Consider the following 22,089-nt stretch of genomic DNA (forward strand, 5'->3'; position numbering starts at 1 on the left):
CGCCCTCTAAAGCAGCAGAGCATTCCCGGTCCCTGGACCACAGGCGGTGATCCCCATCACCACGGCCTCAGATCCTGGCACCACAGCCTCAGTCCCTGGTTAGAAGACACAGGTTTCTGATGCCAAGGTCTCCACCTACAAGGCATGGGACACCTGAGTCACAACGCTGATCCCCATGGTATCGTCGGGCCTCCACCAGAGATTGCCATGGTGCAGTCTCCCAGGCATCTATTTCCCCCCACCTACTCGCCGGTGCAGGATCGTTTCCTGTAGTGGCACCAGTCTCTGGCTCCCTGGTACCACTCTTTGGGCAAGCACTGATCCTCGCCCTCTCTTGAACATCATTCTGAACCTGTGCCGGCTCAACAAGTCTCTCAAGAAGTTAAAGTTTTGCATGGTCTCTCTGCCCTCAATTATTCCCTCCCTGGATCTGAGAGACTGGTACACTGTCTGCGACTTGAAGGACACTTATTTCCATTTTTCCAGCCACCAGGCACTTCCTCCATTTTGTGCTGGTCCACCACCATTTCCAATGCATGGCGCTGCCCTTCGGTCTCTTGTCCGCCTCGAGAGTGGTTTTTTTTTTTTGGGGAGAGGGATAGCTCAGTGGTTTGAGCATTGGCCTGCTAAACCCAGGGTTGAGAGTTCAATCCTTGAGGGGGCCATTTAGGGATCTGGGGCAAAAATTGGAAAGTGGTCCTGCTTTGAGCAGGGGGTTGGACTAAATGACCTCCTGAGGTCCCTTCCATCCCTGATATTTGGGGGAGGGATAGCTCAGTGGTTTGAGCATTGGCCTGCTAAACTCAGGGTTGTGAGCTCAATCCTTGAGGGGGCCATTTAGGGATCTGGGGCAAAAATTGGGGATTGGTCCTGCTTTGAGCAGGGGGTTGGACTAGATGACCTCCTGAGGTCCCTTCCAACCCTGATATTCTATGATTCTAAGTGCATAGCACCAATGGCAGCTTACCTGAGGTGCCGGGGTGGTCAAATTTACCTGTACCTCGATGACTGGCTAATAAAGGGCTGGTCCTGGGATCAGTTGCAGCAGCATCTTGATCTGGTTTGCTCCACCTGTCGTGACCTGGGGCTGTTAATAAATGAGGAAAAGTCTACCTTAAATCCAGTGCAATGCATGGAGTTCATTGGAGCGGTCTTCAATTCTACTCAGGCCTGAACCTTCCTCCTCCTTGGTTCCATGCCATGGCTGACCTCATCTCGTGCATGCAAGCCCACCCTCTCACCACCGCTCACAGGTGCCTGTAATTGTTGGGCCACAGGGCAGCCTGCACTTGTGTCGTCCAGCAGAAGTGGCTCCGCCTCAGGCCCCTGCAGGCGGGGCTGGCTTCGGTCTACATCCCCAACAGACACAGCATGGACCGTGTGGTCAGGGTCCCGGACCACGTACTGTCGTCACTCACCTGGTGGCAGAATTCTGCATCGGTGTTGGGGGAGGTTCCCTTCGCAGCTCTGTCCCTGTTGGTGATCCCCATCTCCGATGCCTTGGACCTGGGGAGCCCACCTGATCAACCTCAGCACTCAAGGTCGTTGGTCGAGTCACGATCATTCCCTACACATCAACATCACAGATCACCTATCTAGGACATCTGTAGGGCGACGACCAGTCGTCTGTCCACACTTTCACGTCCCATTACGTGCTGACCCAGCAGACCTGGAACGGTGGAAATAACAAAATGTGTTTTTAAGTACATCAGAAGCAGGAAGCCTACTAACTAACCAGTGGGACCCCTGGACGATTGAGATACAAAAGGAGCACTTAAAGATGATAAAGTCATTGCAGAGAAACTAAATGAATTCTTTGTTTCAGTCTTCACGGCTGACGATGTTAGGGAGATTCCCAAACCTGAGCCATCTTTGTAGTTGACAAATCTGAGGAATTGTCACAGATTGAAGTGTCACTAGAGGAGGTTTTGGAATTAATTGAGAAACTTAACTGTAACAAGTCACCGGGACCAGATGGCTTTCACCCAAGAGTTCTGAAAGAACTCAAAGGTGAAATTGCGGAACTATTAATTATGGTTTGTAACCTGTCCTTTAAATCAGCTACTGTATCCAATGACTAGAAGATAGCTAATGTAATGCACATTGGAAAAAATAACCCCAACTATACATAACTTAGCTACAACAAATCAAGAGAAAGATCTTGGAGTCATCGTGGATAGTTCTCTGAAGACATCCACGCAGTGCGCATCGGCAGTCAAAAAAGCAAACGGGATGTTAGGAATCATTAAAAAAGGGATAGAGAATAAAATGGAGAATATTGTATTGCCCGTATATAAATCCATGGTATACCCATATCTTGAGTACAGATTTGGTCCCCTCATCTCAAAAAAGATATACTGGCATTAGAAAAGGTTCAGAAAAGGGCAACTAAAATGACGAGGGGTTTGGAACAGGAGAGATTAAAGAGGCTGGGACTTTTCAGCTTGGAAAAGAGGAGACTAAGGGGGGATATGATAGAGGTATATAAAATCATGAGTGGTGTGGAGAAAGTGAATAAGGAAAAGTTATTTACTCGTTCCCATAATATAAAAACTAGGGACCACCAAATGAAATTAATGGGCAGCAGGTTTAAAACAAATAAAAGGAAGTTCTTCTTCACACAGCGCACAGTCAACCTGTGGAACTCCTTGCCTGAGGAGGTTGTGAAAGCTAGGACTATAACAGGGTTTAAAAGAGAACTGGATAAATTCATGGAGGCTAAGTCCATTAATGGCTATTAGCCAGGATGGGTAATGAATGGTGTCCCTAGCCTCTGTTTGTCAGAGGGTGGAGATGGATGGCAGGAGAGAGATCACTGATCATTACCTGTTTGGTTTACTGCCTCTGGGGCACCTGGCATTGGCCATTGTCGGTAGACAGGATACTGGGCTGGATGGACCTTTGGTCTGACCCAGTATGGCCATTCTTATGTTCTTATGATGCTGGCTTTGGTAAAGCAGTGCTGCACGGTGCTAGACTGTGAACTCTGAGACTACCTCAGAAGATACTGCTTGTGAGTCACTTAGAAGGGAATGGCCATGAGCAAGCACTTGAAGAAGAAAAAACAGTTACCTAACTTTTCATAACTGTTGTTTTTCGAGATGTGTTACTCATGTCCATTCTATTACCCACCTTCCTACCCCTCTGTCGGAGTTGCTGGAAAGAAGGAACTGAGAGCGTGTAGGGTCAACGGCGCCTAATATACCAACTCATAAGCTCAAGGCATGCTACAGTCAACCCTACAAATACTGCTAAGGCACAAATCTCCAATGACTGTGCACGTGGGCATGAACCCACCTAGAATGGAAGAGACATGAGCAACACATCTCAAAGAACAACTATTTTTCTGGCTTCTCTAAAACTTGCTTTTTGGTCCCTGTTGTAAACTGGCCCTGCGGATGTGTGTTTAACATGCCAGCTATATAAAATCTTGTGGGTGTTTTTTTTGTTTGCCCAGCCCTTGTGCTCATGGTGATAAGAAAGGAGTTGTATGCACCCAAGGTTAATTTTTTGCTGATTTGCTGTAATTGTAGGATGGATTAGTGTGGAAACTTAAGAGTAAAAGGTTTTATAATATTCATTTACATTTAAAAATAGTATTAGTACAGGCACTTCAGAAAACTCTGGCATTAACTGTATATTTTTTTTCCTGATTCCTAGGTTACTGTAGGTGGGGAGGAATGGCACTATATAGCCACACAAGGACCTTTGCCACACACCTGCCATGACTTCTGGCAGATGGTGTGGGAGCAGGGGGTGAATGTTATAGCCATGGTCACAGCGGAAGAGGTACGTAAAATTATGTAGAGCAATTCCTTCTGAATGTGAGCAACTCTACCATTGTCGCTGCTTCCCATTCCAATACTATGTTTTTCTTTAGCAGCCCTTTTATTTTCTCCTTTTATTCCCCTTGAACACGTGTCTGGAGATAATCTACTGCTGTAACCTTTTCTTTTATAACTCTCTAGTATTTAGCTTGTCATTTACTAAAATAAAAAACAACAGCCTCCAAGCTTTAGTTCAGTTGTAAGACTTTGGTTTGCCAAACAAAGCAAAAATGTTTCCATTGGAATGAGTACCCTGAACTGCTCTTGGTTAAAATGACATTTATTCCAGCCCATCCAAGGCCAGTTCTGCATACTGTCATCCTTATCACTGAAAAGGGACCAGAAGCTGTTGTTCCTGGAGAAGTGTCCATTTAAAAAAAACCTTTTTATTCCTATGCCAAGCAAAACAATTATTTTTATTGTAATCCAAGAACTGTGTGCTATGTTATAAAAACTGGCACACGTTGCTAACTAACACTACATCCAGCTTTGAATCCTCCTGCCTTATCAGAACATGTCTAGTCCACTTTCTCTGACATAAACCAGTATCAGACTGTCAGAACTTAGAGAGACAAATCCTCTTAATGCACAGTTATGAAATAACCTACCTATGGGGAAGTTTCTTCTTCACCTATTGCAGTCAGAAGTTGACATATGCCCTGAAGGATGAGAGTTTTTTCCTTAGGTTTTTTTGGGGTTTTTTTTTTTAGTCTCTTCAATGCAGGCCTGCTCCGATAGCAATTCCGGGTGATGAATCCGTCACTTCCAGGACCGACTGCTGTGACCAATCGCGCTGGCGCACGGGGCTCACAGTGTTCATGTGTGCCTAATAGCCCTGCAGCCTGCCTGGATGATTTAAAAGGGCCCGGGGCTCCTGGGCCCTTTTTAAATTGCCCGGGCCCCTGGGCAATTGCTCCCTTTGCCTACCCTTGTCGGCGGGCCTGTTTTAATGTAACTGTGGATGTTCTCATTACCCATATAAATGTTCAAGTCTTGAGCTTTCTAAACTCTTGAACTAAATGATATTTTGTGGCATTGAGGTTCCACAGGTTAAATATATATATATATATATATATATATATATATATATATATATATATATATATATATATATATATATATATATATTTTATAAAATGTGGCATTTTAGATTTAATTCCATTCAGTTTCTTGGGAAGCCCCTTGTTCTTCTCTTAAAAGAGAAGATAAATAGAAGTTCCCAGTTCAGCTGAACAAATGGTTCTGTTTGTGAGAATTATAATTTTGACACTACAAGAAGAATCATTTTAATTTTGCTTTTTGTGGTTCAGGAAGGAGGAAGAAGCAAGAGTCATCGCTACTGGCCTAAACTTGGCTCTAAGCACAGCTCAGCCACGTATGGGAAGTTTAAGGTGACAACTAAGTTCCGCACGGATTCTGGATGCTATGCTACTACAGGGCTGAAGGTCAAGCATCTTTTGTCTGGGCAGGAGAAGACAGTGTGGCACTTGCAATATACTGACTGGCCTGATCATGGTTGCCCAGAAGAAGTGCAAGGATTTTTATGTAAGATTCCTTAATTAATGCACACGTTTATGGTCAATGAACATTTTTAAGAACCAAGGGAGCATTGCACGCTTTGTAGCTTCTGTCAGCCGAACTCATTGCACATGCCAGGGGCTCCTAGCTTCCCTCTATTCCAGCCGATAAGCTCCCTGTGTGCCATCCTCCAAGCTCCCTGTATTTCAGGGGCTCCCTGTAACTTCCCCCCTTCTCCCCACTGCCAGTGGCTTTGTGTACTCCTTTCCCCTCCATTTCCACTTCACCCCGCATCCCAGAATTTGTGTGCCCTTCTCATTCCAAGGCCCCCCATTCTTTCCCTCAAGGCAGGCACTGTGTGTTCACCCCCTCCCCCATATTTTCCCTTTCCCCAGGGCTCTGTCTACCCCTTTCCTCCCATGCTAGGGGATGTGTGTGTCCCCTGTCTTTCTATATGGTCCTCAGTTTCCCCCGACCAGGAGTTCTGTGCCCTCATTTCCTCCCTCCTCCATACCAAAGACCTCCATTTCCCATGCTCCCCATTGTTGTTTATCTGGGAGATAAGTCACTTAGGGTGTCAATATGTTTAACTCTACTGAGAGAATGAGCAGAGATGAGATAGAGTATTATTATGTTGGAAGTTGTTAATGGCTGCCATCAACTGGCTATTTGATCTGTATGTGTCCCCCATTTTTCCCTCTCAGTTCTCCATTTTTCTCCAAAATTGATGGGGTTCTAGCCATGGGTGCATAGAACATTCCCTGACATTTTGGAATTGACTGGATGTGGCATTCAAAAGTTATTGTGTTACATATAGATAGACAAATACAGAAATATCATCAAGTTGAGTGTAAGGCCTTCACAAGCTTGGCCAGCCAAGAAGGAGATCAAATAGGGGAGGTAGGGTCATAAAAAGAATAGGATATGCCTAATTGTTAGTCAGTCAGGGGCAGTAATCTTAACTCCTTACCTGCCTAGGAAGTGTTTTAATTATCGGGGTGTACATAGTTGAAATGTGGGAGGTTTGGGTGAGAGGAAAATTCTCAACCATTGTATTGACTTTTATTAATTCAGTACTATTCCTTACTACTTTATTACTAATAAACACTTAATACACCAATAATAGTAATGCTACCGTAATGACCCTAAGGAATGCACACCCCTTTTATTTAACTTTACAACTGGAGGGAATAATATGCAAATAGAATTTTCAGCTTTGCCAAAGAAGTGACTCAGGGTATTATGGTTTAGTAATGGAGTTTTCAGCCACCACTTTAATTTGGGCTACTCTACTTCTCATTGTATTTCCAAGCTTCTTTTTTGAAAGGACAGTCTTCCAACATTCAACTGCAGCAAATGGGAAGTTGTAAAAATTGGAACCTAGCTGTCCATAGAGACAGCTGGATATAGAGGTCATGGTTCACCACTGCTGTACACCTAATGGAATCACTTCCACTTGTGCAAAGTAGGTGTAAAATGCCACCTTTCTGATTCTGATGGCATTTTACACCCAGTTTGCACAGGTGGGAAGGACTCCACAGGATGCAATGTAATGGTGAATTAGGTCCAGAGACTTCATTTCTGCAGGTCATACAATTCCTGCTGGAATAACTTTGGGAGAGACCCAGACCCAGGTCAGAACCTGAGTGTCCTAGTTTGCATTGTGTTTACCCAGCCATCTGAGCCACTGGGATATCTGAAATGTTTATACTTTTAATAAGCAAAAAACCACTATTTTGGAGAGTGTTAGAGCTAGACAAGACGGCTTTCTGAGATCCTTACACTTTGCAGTAGTGATTACAGGAAAGCCACAGAGAACTGTATCCAAAAAAAGTCCTCTAATATCTGCTGAAAGACAAATGAACAAAAAAAGTAGAGACCTGGTTGACATTCTCACTCAGTCTACAAGGGAAGGAAAGAAAAGGGCAGATGGATGCTCACTTCCCATCCGCTACTGGCTTTGGCAGGCAGTACTTTCAAGGGGACTTAAGTGTTGTTTTTGATCCCAGCCTGTTAATAGCAGGAATTGCTGTAAGTAATGTCTAGAATCATCTGCTTTGGGGAACTGAGGATTTGGAGAGGGGAAAACAGAATTTAATTTTTTTTAAAAGAACTATTTAATTTAAGGGACCAAATTCCCAAGAAATAATTGACACCCAGCTGGTACTCGCTGGATTCAGTGCTGCTCAGTGCACAGTGGCCAAATAATTAGTGTCTTGTAGGAACTGTAAATTATTGTCACTTAAAAAGAAAACTGACTTTCTCATCAATTTTTCAACTTTTATGTGAAGCCATACAGGATTTTACAGCATAATTTGCATTTTATCTTACAGCCTATTTGGAGGAGATACAGTCAGTACGTCGCCATACCAACAGCGTGTTGGATGCTAGCAACAATTGCAATCCGCCAATCGTGGTTCACTGCAGTGCAGGTGTGGGGAGGACGGGGGTGGTTATCCTAACAGAACTGATGATTGGCTGCTTGGAACATAACGAAGTAAGTAAACTTCCCCCTTAATAATTGCTTTTCTCTTAGCTGGTCCACTGAGTCATTTACTACATTTGTGTTGGGGGAACCTAGTCATAAAATATAATCTATCTCATTGTGTTAGTGTACCCAAACATAGTGAGCAGAGATTTGTCAGTCGCTACCATGTGTACCTTGACTATTTTGTAGGTATTGTTTGTTTTTATTTTTATTATTTTAATATAGCACTGCAGAGATAGGCACTTGCCCCAAAGAGTTTACAATCTAATTTAAGATGGGTCTGTACCTGTGTCTTAATTAGTCAATCTGGAGACAGAACTGTGTAAAAGAGCAGCTTGAGAGCCTTGGAGAAGTGTGCTGGCTTCCAAACTGGTTTGAACTATTGATTTAATTCTCTAGCTTCTGTCTTCAGAGTGTTCTCGTTCTCTCTCCCTCTCCCTCTCTCACATTCATTGCTTTTGGCTTCTAGACTGGAGCAAAGCTCAGCTGCGACTCAAAAATAACAGGAAAAAAAGGTTGACGGGCCACAGCCAGTATTATGAGACCTATTACACAGGCTGGCACTGTAACAGACTGTCAACAACATAAAAGTTACAGCATGTAACTACTTGTTGTTCTGCTATGTTCTTTGTCATTGGGGAACAGTGCAGCAAAAACACTACGTCCTGAAGAAAAATATGATGTTGGTGTACAATGCCAACCTCAGGAAAACAGCTATTGAAATGTAGGGGCTTCCTTCATCGAGTGAACTGCTGGAAGACTTTAACGCCTAATATAGATATTAAAGGTGAAAGAATGCAGCAGATGTTACAAATAGACACACAACATCATGGTTTCACCTGTACCCCACAGCAATCCCTTATCTATTTCTTAAAATAGAGAATCTATCTATAGAGATACCCATGTGTGGAGGGATGAGAAGTGAGAAAATGCTTATCGCTCAAGAATGTGTGCCTATTGGCACAGAGGGACAAGTGCCAGTGGACTTTTCTCCTCCTCATTTGTTAAGCACTGATGATGTACCTCTCTCTCTCTCCCTCCCCCTCATTCCCATAATCTTCCAAAGGCTGGTAATTGCTGGCTAGTTAACCAAAATAAAAGGAAATGCCTGGTTGTGTGGTACTGCAGAGTATGCCACACAGTAGTTGCAGGGTGATCATTTAGAGGCACTGGGATAAATTCAGCCCTACTGTAACTGCTCTGACCACAACTGAGCGACACTAAGGATGAATTTATTTTCATAGCACAATTTAAATATTTTTAAATTTTTAGATCTCGTTTCAGCCTCACTCCTCCTTAATCCTTTTCCCCTTCACCCTCCCAGAGAGAGGGATTCAAGCTGAGGTTTGACTCATGGCTCTTGAGCTAGCTGAGGGCTGGGAGTGCTGCAGAGATGATAACGTGCTCAGTCGTTTGTGGTGAAGAGGCATTTCATATCACTCTATAGAAACCCCTCATACTAGTGGTGCTGTGGACAAATATTAAATAACAATCGTGCAACCCTTCTGGCCATCTTGGTGTGTCTTTGGCTTACAGAGGGAGCCAATTCTTCTGTGAGAAGAACGATTTGGCATGAGTCTGAGCCTTTGGAAATGGAGCCCATAAAACGTTGGGTGCGGGGGACAGTTCTTAGGGCTCTGAGGAATGCTTAGCAAGGCACTCAGCGAATATAGAGCTCTTGACAGCGTGGAGCGTCTTTGTTGACTTTAATCAAACTCTCCTTTCTCCTGAGTATTGGCATAATTAATGGCGACATATTAAAGCCAGTTTTTTAGTGTTTTTTTTCTTCAAGGCTTTGTAGCTCAAGAAAATGGGTTTAAATAGATTTACAGTAAATGAGTAGTTCAGTTTTTATGGGTTTTTTCCCCCCCCTAGTTGAGCTATTTGTTTTCAAGAAAATCAGGATGGATACTTATGGTGATTATCACATACTGTAGGAATAAAATCTTTTTTCATATACAAGAACATTACCCCTACTGTGCTTTTTTTCTATTTATTTTGGAGCAGAATTATTTCTATTGGCTCAGAAATAAAACTGCCAATTTCTTTACACTCCATACAATACCCCCTTAAAATGCTTTGCAGCCTTGGGAATTTGTCACAACCCACCTGGTAAATAGATAAGTTGTTATCCCCATTTTCCAGATGAGGAAACTGACACACACACACACACACACAGATTAACCATCTTGCCAATGATCATACAGGAAGTTGGTGGGAGCGCTGGTAATAAAACCAGATCTCTTGTTTCTCAGGTCTGAGCTTTAACTACAACAACATTATCAATTGCTCTGCAGCTTTTTAAACTGTAGTTTCTATGCTTTTGCTGGTGGAACGTAGCCTGTATCTCTCACTACTGTTGAGAGTGTGGACTTTTCATGTCTTACTCTATAGATAGTAACGTTTCAAATCAACAATGCACAGTTTCTAGACACATGTACTATAGTAATCAGCAAAGTCAGATCCCAGTATACCTGAATCTAGCACTGAGCTGGCACTCTAACATGAACGAGTGATCCTTGGTGCAGTGCCCCTTATGTGAGAAAGATGTTTGTAGTGTGGAAGGCAAAGCTAGTAATTGTTTTAATTCTGTATCTTACTAAATATCACCTTTTATTTATTATTGATCTCTTGTTGACAGATACTGTGGTGGTTTTTGAATCCAAAGATTCCCCCATTCCTGGAATAAAGTGGTTAAGTAAGCTCTCCCGAGATAGGTCGGGATGGCCTGTTGTACATCCTTGTAAGGCTGACTATAAATATAGAAGTTAGATGTGTGTGATAGGCTTAGTGTTACACACACACAAAATAGCTCTGAAATTAATCAAAGCCTGACCTATGTTGTGATGACACAGAAAGTGACTGATCACCAAATGTTGTTGGCCCAGTAGAAATCAACAAACTGTCAAATGCTGAACCTGGAATTTGGGTTGTGCAGGCCCAAACTGGCTTGCTGCCTTTTTTTTTTTTTTTTTTTTTTTTTTTTTTTGTCTTGTCGTTGTTCAGGCAAGTTCTGACATGGCTTGGCTCAACATGACCTAATTGCTTTTCTAACCATCAAATTCCATGCTGAGGCATTCTGTGGTTTAGTTGTGTAAACCCAAAACAGGAGTTTATGCTCTCATCTACACGTATTTGAAAATAAAATGAAAATCCTCATCACAATTTCTACTCTTGTTGGTACTTATGGGCCATTTATAACTACCCTCCAGTTAGGGTTGCCAACCCTCCAGGATTGTCATGTGATGAAACTTCCAGGAATATGTCTAACCAAAAGTGGCATCCATGTCTCCTGTAACAGCTCGTTTGTGGAATGGCATAAATATAGCTCCACGTTTAAAGTTGTGATCACTGGTGTTCCCTGTAAACTGCACAGCCGTGCAGCAATCTTGTATATATGGTGCAGGTCAGGCACTGCCACTCTCCTTTTCTCTGTGGTGGCTCCAGCAGGGATGTGGTGTAGCCCTTTAAGAACCTGTTTTGCTCGCCCCCGTCCCGCCCATGACAGAACGTGTGCAGGCGCACTGCTGGGGGAGTGGAAGCGCCTCTGATCTCAGGGATACACTGGCTTGGAGGAGGCGGTTGCAGCTCCGGGGTGCCCCTTGTGCAGGAGCTTAGGTGAGGGGCCGGACTGGGCTCTGCAGTGTACTCCCATGTGCACCATGCGCACACACAATGCCCTCTTTGCACACCTCTCACCACACGCACAGCCCCCCTGCAGACACCCACACAAACCTCCCATACACATTCCTCACTTCAAGTGTAAGCTTTGCCTAAGGACAAAAATATAGCGTCCAGTGCAGATTGTAACCTGCTCAGTACAAAACAAAAACATACAAATTTTAGAGGTAACATTGGTGATCATGTCAGTTTGGGCTTATTTAATTAAAATTAGGGCCCTCCATTGTTTTACGTAAAGACACAAAAATGTATATGAGAAAGTGAAAATTATTTTAAAAAGTCCCATAATGCATGGAAACCACAATAGTTTCCTAATACAGAAGGCCTCTGGTGGCTAAAGGCCGAACCAATTATATCCCTGTCCCTTTGCCTTAACCTCATTCTCATAATGCTGCTGACTTCAGCCAAAAGATTTTGTTAGTTCCAACTTGTGCTTCTGGAATGAAAAGTATAGTATAGCATTGCTTTAGAGAGACATGGGTTTTCCTCTTTCGGCATGTAAGAGACAACACATAACTGTTGTTCCAGGAACCTGGAACAGGGTCTATAGTAATGTAGAGGTTGAATGCAAACCTCTTGGCTGTTGTCTTCTTGAGGGTTCTTGTTAGTTTTATTCCCAAAATCATCCACATTCCACCCAAATGTGATGCTCCCCTCTCCCCCATTTGTTAATGAAAACAGTTTACATCAGAAATTATGAACTTGAGGTTATGGAAAGAATTATTTACACCAAAGGAATGAATTCCTCAGGTCTTTAAGTTTCCTGCATGAATAGTATTTTGGTCCCTCAATTTGGGCCTTGGTAATTTTGAGAGCTATAGCTCAATGATTTTTGAACTACTCCTCACATATCTGTTCTAACAAGTTACCCATGTTGTTTTTTTCTTCTTTTGCTCTCTCAATGCAGGCAATAAAATGCTAATGCTTCATATATTTTCCAGTGAATTCTAATGCTTCATCTTGCAAGCCTCTCTGTGTTTCACACAATCACACAATTTTCCTCCAGGGCAGACTGGAGAGGCCCTGGAGGTTTTTCGCCTTCCTCCGTAGCATGGGGCACGGGTCACTTGAGGGAGGATTCTCTGCTCCTTGAAGTCTTTAAACCACGATTTGAGGACTTCAATAGCTCAGACATAGGTGAGGTTTTCGTAGGAGTGGGTGGGTGAGATTCTGTGGCCTGCGTTGTGCAGGAGGTCGGACTAGATGATCAGAATGGTCCCTTCTGACCTTAGTATCTATGAATCTGGTTCATGTCCTGGGTTTGACAATTAAAGAAGGTCAGAGCATCTCTGTCAAGTGTCAGGTTTCTGGGTCTTGTGGATGTTGCCAGTGACTTTCCTTCTTTTTGGCAAGGAATTGAGTGGCCTGAAAAGAGGGAGCAATAGCTGCATCATATTGTCATGATATATTTGCCAAATCTTCTGTTCTGGCAGGAACCCAATGTTGTTTGGACTCTTGATTGCTTCCCGTGATTTGTAGAACCTTAATGTCCTTCCTCTATAAGTAAAATCAACCATGAATCAGAGTGCAAATGGCTACCATGCCTGCATGAACAGTGGATGGCAGAGAGGAGCTGACCCAAGAAATTAAATTTTGATTATTGAAATTCTCCATTTTCCCAGCATATGATTTGTCAGGTAACGTGACAAAATTGGTTAATTTTTGACAAGCTGAGTGTGGCTATATTTAACAAGAAGCCTCCAGGTAGGATTTTAAGAGATTGCTCAGTTTCCTGAATAACCTTTTACTACACATTCAATTAGTGGTACTATATGAGGTAACAGTGATACATAGCTGGAAGACACCAGGTGTTCAATGTTAAACCCATTGATGTTTATGTTAAAATTACCACTGTCTTCAGTGGAAGCAGGATTGGAACCTTGGTATCCTTTCATATTGTGTGTATAATATATATGTATATGCCTAGCTATAATGTGGAAGGCAAGGCCAAAACAAACTGTGGTGATTTACTATAAATGAGTTATCTTTGTTCTTTCCTTACACTTAGTCAATGGAGAGTTCTGGTGATGTTGGGTTTAATTAACACACAGCCTCACATCTTTGTCACCTTCACTTTCCAGAAAGTGGATGTTCCGGTGATGCTGAGACACCTGCGGGAGCAGAGAATGTTTATGATTCAGACCATCGCTCAGTACAAATTTGTCTATCGAGTGCTCATCCAGTTCCTACAAAACTCTAGACTCATTTAATCTCCTTAGAGATCCCAGATGCAGTATTTGTGGATTGGACTGAACCTTATTGGCAAGATAGACACATTCCTTTGACAATGTGTCTTTTTCATAGTGTGCAAATATTGCACTTGCTCAAGTTGCCTCAAAAGTAAGGAGTCCTTGTTCTTCAGGAGAGAGTGCCACAAATTATTTTGTACAAGGTAATTTATTTTTCATGGAATAACTTGTGAATTTCTTGAACTTGTAAAACTTGTGGTGAAGTTTGGATTGACATAACTGCTCTGCATTGCCATGTGTCCATAGGGAAGGTGATCCTCTCCAGGGGTGTTCTGTTGACCTGTATTCTGTTATATGGTTTATGAAACGAACAGGTCTTCAGGGAATGGCTTTTTTCCAGTAAAAACATTTTAGAGCCAGTTTTGTGGCTTTTACCATGAAAACAAGACCTGCTAAAAGTCAGTTAGGACTCTGTAATGGGCCAACTCCAATGATAAATACAGAGACGATACAATGCAGAGAAGCCAAAACATGCATCCATAAACGAATGAATGGATGGAAGCATTACAAAGTAAGCAGTAGGGTATTTCAGGCAGGAATGCTGGGGGTGTGGCAGTATTCCTTGGGTGGAAGTGGTTTCCATCATATACACGGTTTACAGTTTTGTTCAATGGTTCTGCGCACCCCCACGATAAAAATCGTTCCAACGCCACTGTAATAAGGTATACAGAGAGCTCGGATGTTCAAAATTTGGCAAGAATTACCCCTGCAGCTTAGTACTTGACAAGAAGCCATATTACATCTTAGTCATGACCTTTATTAATACCATCAGCCTTTGATCCCTTCCTAGATAAAGAGCTGTAATGCTCTTGCTAGGGCCCTGAACCCAACCACGCTGTAGTCAATAGGAGTCTTTCCATCCAAGCCTTAGTGGGCTTTGGATTGAGCAGTAGAAAAATGTCAGCCAGTTGCAGCCCAGAAAATCGAAGTCAAACATTGTTCTCACAAATGACCAACGCTTTCATTGTTGTCACAAGGCCAAATCCCACTCGCCTTATTCAGGCAAGGAATGTCAGTAAGGTCTAGACATCTCATCTCCAATTGCAGAGTTTTGTTTTCTGCACGAATCGTTGTCTCTGTCACTTAGATGGTTTACTTTCTAGCCCCTTCGTACAGTGCCATAGTGATCTGTGCTCTCTGACCTATATCTCTGTGTTCCGTTTACTGTCCTAGCTGCTGCCAAAATAGTGAGCTGGAGTTTTTACAGTCTGCTCCTGCCCTCAGATTCTTTCCCAGTCAGAGTCTTGCAGTTTGACCATATCACGCACTAGCCCTTCTGGCACTGGCAAGCTTTACTTTCTTAGCTTTCATTCCCCCAACCCAGCCCCTTGCATTAAATTGCAGAGGCCATTTGCCCATTTTTATCCCAGGTCTCTTTGTATCCTTTCTCTCCTTTTATTTATATTTCAGTAGCCCCTGAAGGCCCCAGTCTACTACATCACATAAGGAGAGAGAATCCCTGTCCCGAAGAGTTTACAATCTGAATAGACAAGACAGACAAATAGGGAGAGAAAGGAAGTGTTATCCCCATTATACAAGTGGGGAGGTGAGGTACAGCTACTTTAAGTGACTTACCCAAGGTCACACATGAAGTCTGTGGCAGGAGATGTGGGTTCCATTTGTGGCTCTAAATCCCAGGCCAGAATCTTAACCACGAGACCATCCCTTTCTTCTCTTTTCCCTCTACCTTCCCTTGATACTGGCTGACTGTTCCACATCCTTTGTGTAAGTTTCCTCCTCTAGGTCATTAATTTATTTCACTGATGCCACACGTTCACTGTGGATCACTTTGTCCAAAAGTGATAGCTGCTGTACTTAATTACTTTTTTTTTTAACAGTATAGCTTGGTAGTGCTGACTCGTAAAAAAACAAAGCCGCCATATCTTAGAAAACTTGGTACAATGGGTCAAATTCATATCCCGTGTAATGTACTGAGCTCAGTGGAACTGCATTTGCTTTCATCAGCTCTCAGTTTTAGCCCCATATGACTGACAGCCCTGATCTAGTAGTGCAGGTTCATGAGTGCACTCCCATGGCGACCCCCGGAAGCCAGGGGCAGGAGTCCACCTGCGTACATCATGCTGCAAGGCCCAAGCAGGCTTTGCTTGAAATACCAGAAAACATTAGAGAATCCAGGCATAAATGTAATTTCAGTCAAGGGTTTACTTCAAATGAATGCAAGTGACACTATATTACAACACTTGTAAAAGAAATGGATGGAAGAGCATTTTGGGTCTGGTATAGTCACTCGGCAGTACTTTTGATGGGCCGATTTTCTGTTAGTTTTGAGCAGAAAAAAGGAAGTTTAACTTTAAAAAGTCTACTCAGGCCCTTGCTATTACCTGACTGAGCTTGTACAATGTATAAATCAGGGCCAAATTCCACACTTCTCCCAAATGACAGAATTTACTGCTGTCATCTGTGTTTTATTTGCTTTATCCTGGCCAGCCATGACCCATTTTATAGCTTCCACCTATCTTCTCTAGAAACAATCTAAACTGGATGGGTACATAGTGACTGTAGGTCGGTTTAGAGCCATGCTCCCTAACCCCTAATCCGGAAACACCCACTGTAGTCCAGCAAGCAGAGCCTGCAGTGTGTCAACTTTATAGGAGAGCCAGGATTAGGGTGAAACATTGCACTCAATATGGTCACCCCCAGCTGCTGCTTTTTCAGAACTTGTCTCCCAGACTTTGGCAGCCAAATGTAAGCTCTTCTGTTTGTTCTGATTAAAGCTGTTTGCAAAGGCCAGGTAATTGTTTTAAACAAATGGTTAAAGGCTCACTCCTACAAGGCTCTGAGTGCCCTCAACTTCAGTTGGGATTGGAGGACACTCAGACCAGATCCTCAAAGTTTTTTTTAGATACTTAATTCCCATTAGGCACCTAAATAAATACCTTTGAGTCTCTGGGTCTGAGGGCCTTACAGATGTTGTCTATACTGGTAGCTTGGCATTTACAATAACATACCACGGTGCAGGTATAATGGTGAGAAAAGAAGAGAGAGTTTTCAGTTCAAGTCACCAAAGGATGGTTAGGAGAAATAATATATACCTAGTTAAACTATCTTGATATTATGTTTAAGAATCAATTGATTCTTCAGTCATCTTTAGTTTTTCTCTAATGCCTTCTGCTAGTGCCAACATCTCTCTTGTTAAATTAGCAGCAACCATTTAAAGTCTTTTCAGTGGCATCTGCCTGGTAATCGCACAGAGATGCTTTATATCTGGGAATCAGGCCAAGGAATAAACCTTGAAGCAAAGTGTATTAAATTAGTTATCTTGTTATAGCTTTTTGAATAATTTCCTAATGATGAATTAAGTTTGAACTCAGCGCTGTCAAGTTCCATTGCTCCATTTGGATTTGAAAGGTAGAAAATCAGAAGGGAAAATAATTTGTTCCTGGGTCGTATTAGTCAGATATCTTGGCTGAAATGAAAATGACTACTGCTACCTTGGATCTTCTGTAAGCACAGGAAAAAAAGTTATGAGAGCGCATACATAGCTGTGTTAAAAAGGAAGAAAATTCAGCATTGTTGTCATTGTGTGGCTTTTTGTAGTGCAAAGGCACATTATAGGTTTCTTTTAAAAAAAAATTAATTACAAAAGGCACCAAATGCCTTTCAACATTAGCAAAAGGTGCCTATTAATGAGCCAGAGAGATGGTAACATAACAACCACTTTCAGTCGGCTACTAAAATAGTAGCTGGAGACCAAGGTGACTCACTCTTTCCCTTTTATTGAAAGCTTGGTAATTTTATACTTTTCCTTTTTTCTGACTTCAGTGTATTTTTCCTGCCAGATTTTATCTTGATTAGATCAGCTAGCATCTTAGATGAACTGAGATGGTGTATGTCTCCAGAGCTTCCTCTCTAGTCCCATTTGTAACTGTAGCTGCATCATGCCAGGGTTTCACAATTGAGAGAGGTGAATCTACTCCATATTGTAGAGGAAAAACTGAATCTTCTGATGCTGAAGAACTGCAACTTTATCACACCCACGTTCTTTGGAACATATTTTCTTAACCTTAAGGGAAGGACAGGAATAAGCATTTTCTATCCAATTTCATTTGTTACAGTAGAAATGAAAGCATGAGACTTAAAGAAACAGTATCTTTTCATTTCTCTCCCACAGTTTTAGCATCTGGATCTTTTAAAAGGAAAAGGAGAATGAAAACTCTAGTTATATTTGTGGTTTTCATGCTGTATTAACATCAAAGCACGGGCAATGGGTAGTTTGCAAGAAACCACTTTTAAAGCATCAACTCCCACAAATTGAACTGCACAGCAACTTGAAGCAGTTCTGAAAACTAACTCCAAATAGACTTCTTCCAACTCTTGCCAGTTCCTGTCTGACATACTAGCCCATGCTATATCCCTGTTGATTACTTATGCTCCTTCATCTACTTCATAAAAGGGAATCTTGAGTAGATCAATAAGCCTGCATTCATTTTTTTTCTAGATAAAATGTTACTGATTAACAGCCATAACTTTTTTGGTTTAATATTAAACATTTTGAACTGCTAATAGTTAACATTGACCCCAAATTCCATAGTGCCCAATTCCCCAGCTCATAGGCAGCTCATGCTCTCAACTTCCCTCTGCATACCTGCCACAACCCACCATGCCAGCAGCTGGGTGCTGTCTCTTCAGGAACCCTGAACATGAGGTGATTTGAAGGTACCTGCTGCTGAATTTGGGGCCATTGTGCCATGCATATAAATGGTAGATGGGCATGTGACCAGGCACAAGTAGGGCAGGGTAGGGTGAGGCTCTGCATGCAAGAATACCTAGCTTCACAGTCTGATACAATGGTCTTTAGTGGGCTGGACACTGAGTTACATCCATTTGGTCCCTGGCGAGTTCCCTAAGCACCAAACAGGGTTTCAGAGTTGGTGGAATATAGTCTTGAAGCTTTCATACTAAACCTGATGTAACTTTGTATTGTAGGTGTAACGAATACATTCAGTTCACTCACATTAACAGTGGTCAGCTGTTGTTTGCTTTGTTCTGGATTGAGAGGATAGCAGGCTGTGGTTATTCTTTCACTAATTGCACCTGCTCACATTACTAACACAGTTCAGATATTTAAACCAATTTCATTGAAGGACACTTTTGCCCCCTTAGCTGTGGCTTATTTATCTGTTGTCCCAGCTCCAAGTATCATTCAGTATTTATAGAATTAAAAACATAGTTTTATTCATTTCATCTAAATTGACAGGAACACAAGTTGTGAAGTGTAGAACAAGTTGGAAATGTGTTGTTAAGTCTAGGTACTTCCACAGAGAAGATCTTTTAAAACTAGTACCGAAAGTGTATGTTTTGTTTTTTAAACCTTTCTTTAATCTCAGCAGCACACATTGACTTCTTAAAATTCTGATAGATCTCTTTTCAGGATGGCATGGTAACTTCCCCTCTTTACTGCGAGCCATTTTATCAGTGGGGATAAGAAGCAAATTCATGACTTACTGGCCATAACAGCTTTATTCAACAGTCTGCCTCTCAAAGCTTCTCAGGGGGTGGGACTATGATCGAATTGACTGTTGTCAGATCAAGAATCTGCAACCTACATGCCCAGGAAAGGAACATACTAGCATTGATGGCAGTTGCTCAAGGGAATTTCCTGTGCACTGATTGGAAAAGTGAGTGAGTCTAGGGTCAAATTCTGCGACCAATGCTTATGACAAATAGCATCATCTTCTATGAATAGTCCCAGGGCAGCACCCATTTAGAATCAGTGGTATTTCTTGTAAAGGAGGATGCTATTAATTGGGAGTGAGGGTGGCATAATCTGGTGCCACTTGAGGATTATTTGTAAATTTAATTTTCAATACTCCTTGTGAAAGTGGGCTTGAATGAGCTTGTCAGCCTGCTAACACTGATATGGACTCTGTCAACAGGATCAGGCTCATTGGTCCAAATTCTGAATGAGGCAGAGCATCTGCAGTCCCCACGGCATCAATGGGAGTTTCTAGGGCCTGACTTCTCCTAGAATTTTTCATGAGTTTAGATATTGACTTTAATGAAACAAGACTGGACTGCTCATTTGATGGGAGAGAATGGCTTGGCTCCTATGTATTCTGGAATCAGAAGCTTGAGGCTTTAGGGTAAATTCTTTTAGGAAGTTTTGTTTAACCTTTGTTAAATATTAACTGTTATTTACCAGACAATGTGTGTCAAAAATACAAGTATTTATATTCATCCAATTCTTCCAGCAAATAAAACCGTAACATGCTCTACCTGAAACCACTATGAATTCCCCAGCCTATCCGTGCATTTGCCAGTTGATCAGTATTTCATTGTATACAAAGGATAGCTTTTCTGCATCTGATGCATATGCAACTCTCCTTGTGTGCTTTACAAGCACAAGAACTACAGGACTGTGCACCTTGGCAGCAAATGGAAATTTAGCAATATACCAGCAGCCCTAACTGAACAATCCCAGGACCATTTCAAAATAGTGGAAATAAAACTAACATTTCTAAAAACAAATCAAATCTTTAAAATTTGCAATTTATTTTAATGTCAATATTCACCTATCTAGGGCCCCAGTTCAGCAGTCCTTATACAGGTAAGAGTCCTAATCAGCTCAGGAGGATTGGTGCCTGAGTGAAATGGAGAGGAATTGATTACCTACTGTTGATATTTTTCAAAGGAAAAAAGTTTACACATGTATAATTGTATGGGACATGTGTTACATGACATAACATGTTAAATTAGTTTTACATCACTGGATGTCCTATTTTACTTCAGTATTTCAATGCTTGCTTTTGTATTTGTTCTGTAACTCTGTACATTACAGTTAAGTCCAAGACAATGATTTAACGATTTCTCAGCCTCATGGTATGTATACATTTTGTAGACAATTGAGGTCAATTCCCCTCCGCCCCCGTTTAATTCAAGATGAATGGCATACTCATTTTATACTATTGAAAGTCTTTTAAAAAAAAACTATGCATGCTATTTTATATTTTAATGTATATTATTCATATCAGTACATAAGCTTATGCTTATCAGTTTTATCTTGTGTATAAAACTGATTACTTTTGACAGTATTTTTGCACTGTTTCTCTTCTCTTTATAAAAAGAACTACTCAGCATTAGATGACTGCAATAACTTTTTTACATCTTTCACTGCCTTTGTGTAAATAGTTTCCTATATGCCTTTTCAGACGTGAGACTCGTGACTCACTAAGCATCTTTTTTTGTAAAAGATTGTCTATCCTTTGTATTCATAGTATGCAATAAACTTTTTTCCCCCCCTAAGGAAATTCACTTGTTTTCCTTCCTGTCTAGCTTAAGGTTTTAAACTTGCACCCTTCAGTGTAGTATTTGAGCACCTCCAATGTTTCTTAGGTTGGCACACCAAAGGCCTTAGTGGACGTCAAAGAATTTTCTATTCTTCTTCCTTCCCTGACTCCCTGCTTGGGGTAGGATTATAAACATTGGTAGTGGTTGTCAACATCATTCCAGTTATGGTGGGAAAGCCCTATAAAAGAGAGGTAGTGTAGCAGTTCTTGAAAGTGGTCACACTGGATTAGTCTAATCTTCTCGTGCTCAGTCAAGGACAGTGGAGAGGGGAGGTGGAGTGTCATCCTGCATTGTGTGCATCACTTTGGATTTTTCTGTCAATTAAGGCAGCTTGCATCTACACTAAAATGTAGCTCCTACTGCTATAACTGACTTAACTCCAACTCTTAGGTTGACGTAGTCTCACTGTAGCACTAAGGTTGATGTAGCCTCAGACGCTGTGTTGCTTAAATCAGCGCGAGTGCTCCTGGTGAGGACATGCACCACTGACACATGGAGTGTAATGTAGACATGCAAAAGCAATTTTAATTGCTGCAGTGGTTGTAAGCTGATTAACTTAGGTAGACTTAATTTTGTCATGTAGACTTTCAGAAAGGACTTGAAAAACAAGCCTGCTTACACAGGGTGGAGAATGAAGGCAGGCAATCAGCCCTGGAACTGAGGGGAAACTGAGGCAGCAGCTAGCCTGACGCCAGACTGGATAGGTGATGTGCTGCTACAAAATAATTACCATCTCAGATTTCTCATGCTTGCTCTGCAAGCTGTAACAATGGTACAATATGTTTATGTAATTTAACTCCATAGCTGATTGACTTTAAATGTGTAACAGAGGGAGAACCCTGGATTCTTAGAGACAAGAAACCAACCCCCCTCTGTCCATCCATTAAAAACACACCCTGTGTTTCAATTTGAGTTTCTTTTGGAGGTGGGGGAAGGGGTGCAAGTTGGTCTCCAACTCAGCATCTGACAGGGATGTTCTGGCAGCAGCTCCCTGTGATCTGGACACAAAAGGGCTTCT

The 22,089-nt window shown here is 42.0% G+C and overlaps 1 protein-coding gene across 2 annotated transcripts in view; it reads left to right on the plus strand.

Moving 5' to 3' along the window:
- The window catches only part of PTPN14 (protein tyrosine phosphatase non-receptor type 14), a 181,426-nt gene extending 160,405 nt beyond the window's left edge, over window positions 1-21,021 (plus strand). For both annotated transcript variants that reach the window (XM_038395015.2, XM_038395014.2), the window contains 4 exons: window positions 3,661-3,789; window positions 5,138-5,372; window positions 7,679-7,842; window positions 13,596-21,021. In XM_038395015.2, coding sequence (XP_038250943.1) covers window positions 3,661-3,789; window positions 5,138-5,372; window positions 7,679-7,842; window positions 13,596-13,724 — 657 coding nt within the window. In that variant the 3' untranslated portion in view covers window positions 13,725-21,021. The remainder of the gene's footprint in view (window positions 1-3,660; window positions 3,790-5,137; window positions 5,373-7,678; window positions 7,843-13,595) is intronic.
- Window positions 21,022-22,089: the final 1,068 nt, after the last annotated feature.

The sequence above is a fragment of the Dermochelys coriacea genome, chromosome 3 (assembly GCF_009764565.3).
Source record: "Dermochelys coriacea isolate rDerCor1 chromosome 3, rDerCor1.pri.v4, whole genome shotgun sequence".
NCBI classification, from domain to species: domain Eukaryota; kingdom Metazoa; phylum Chordata; order Testudines; family Dermochelyidae; genus Dermochelys; species Dermochelys coriacea.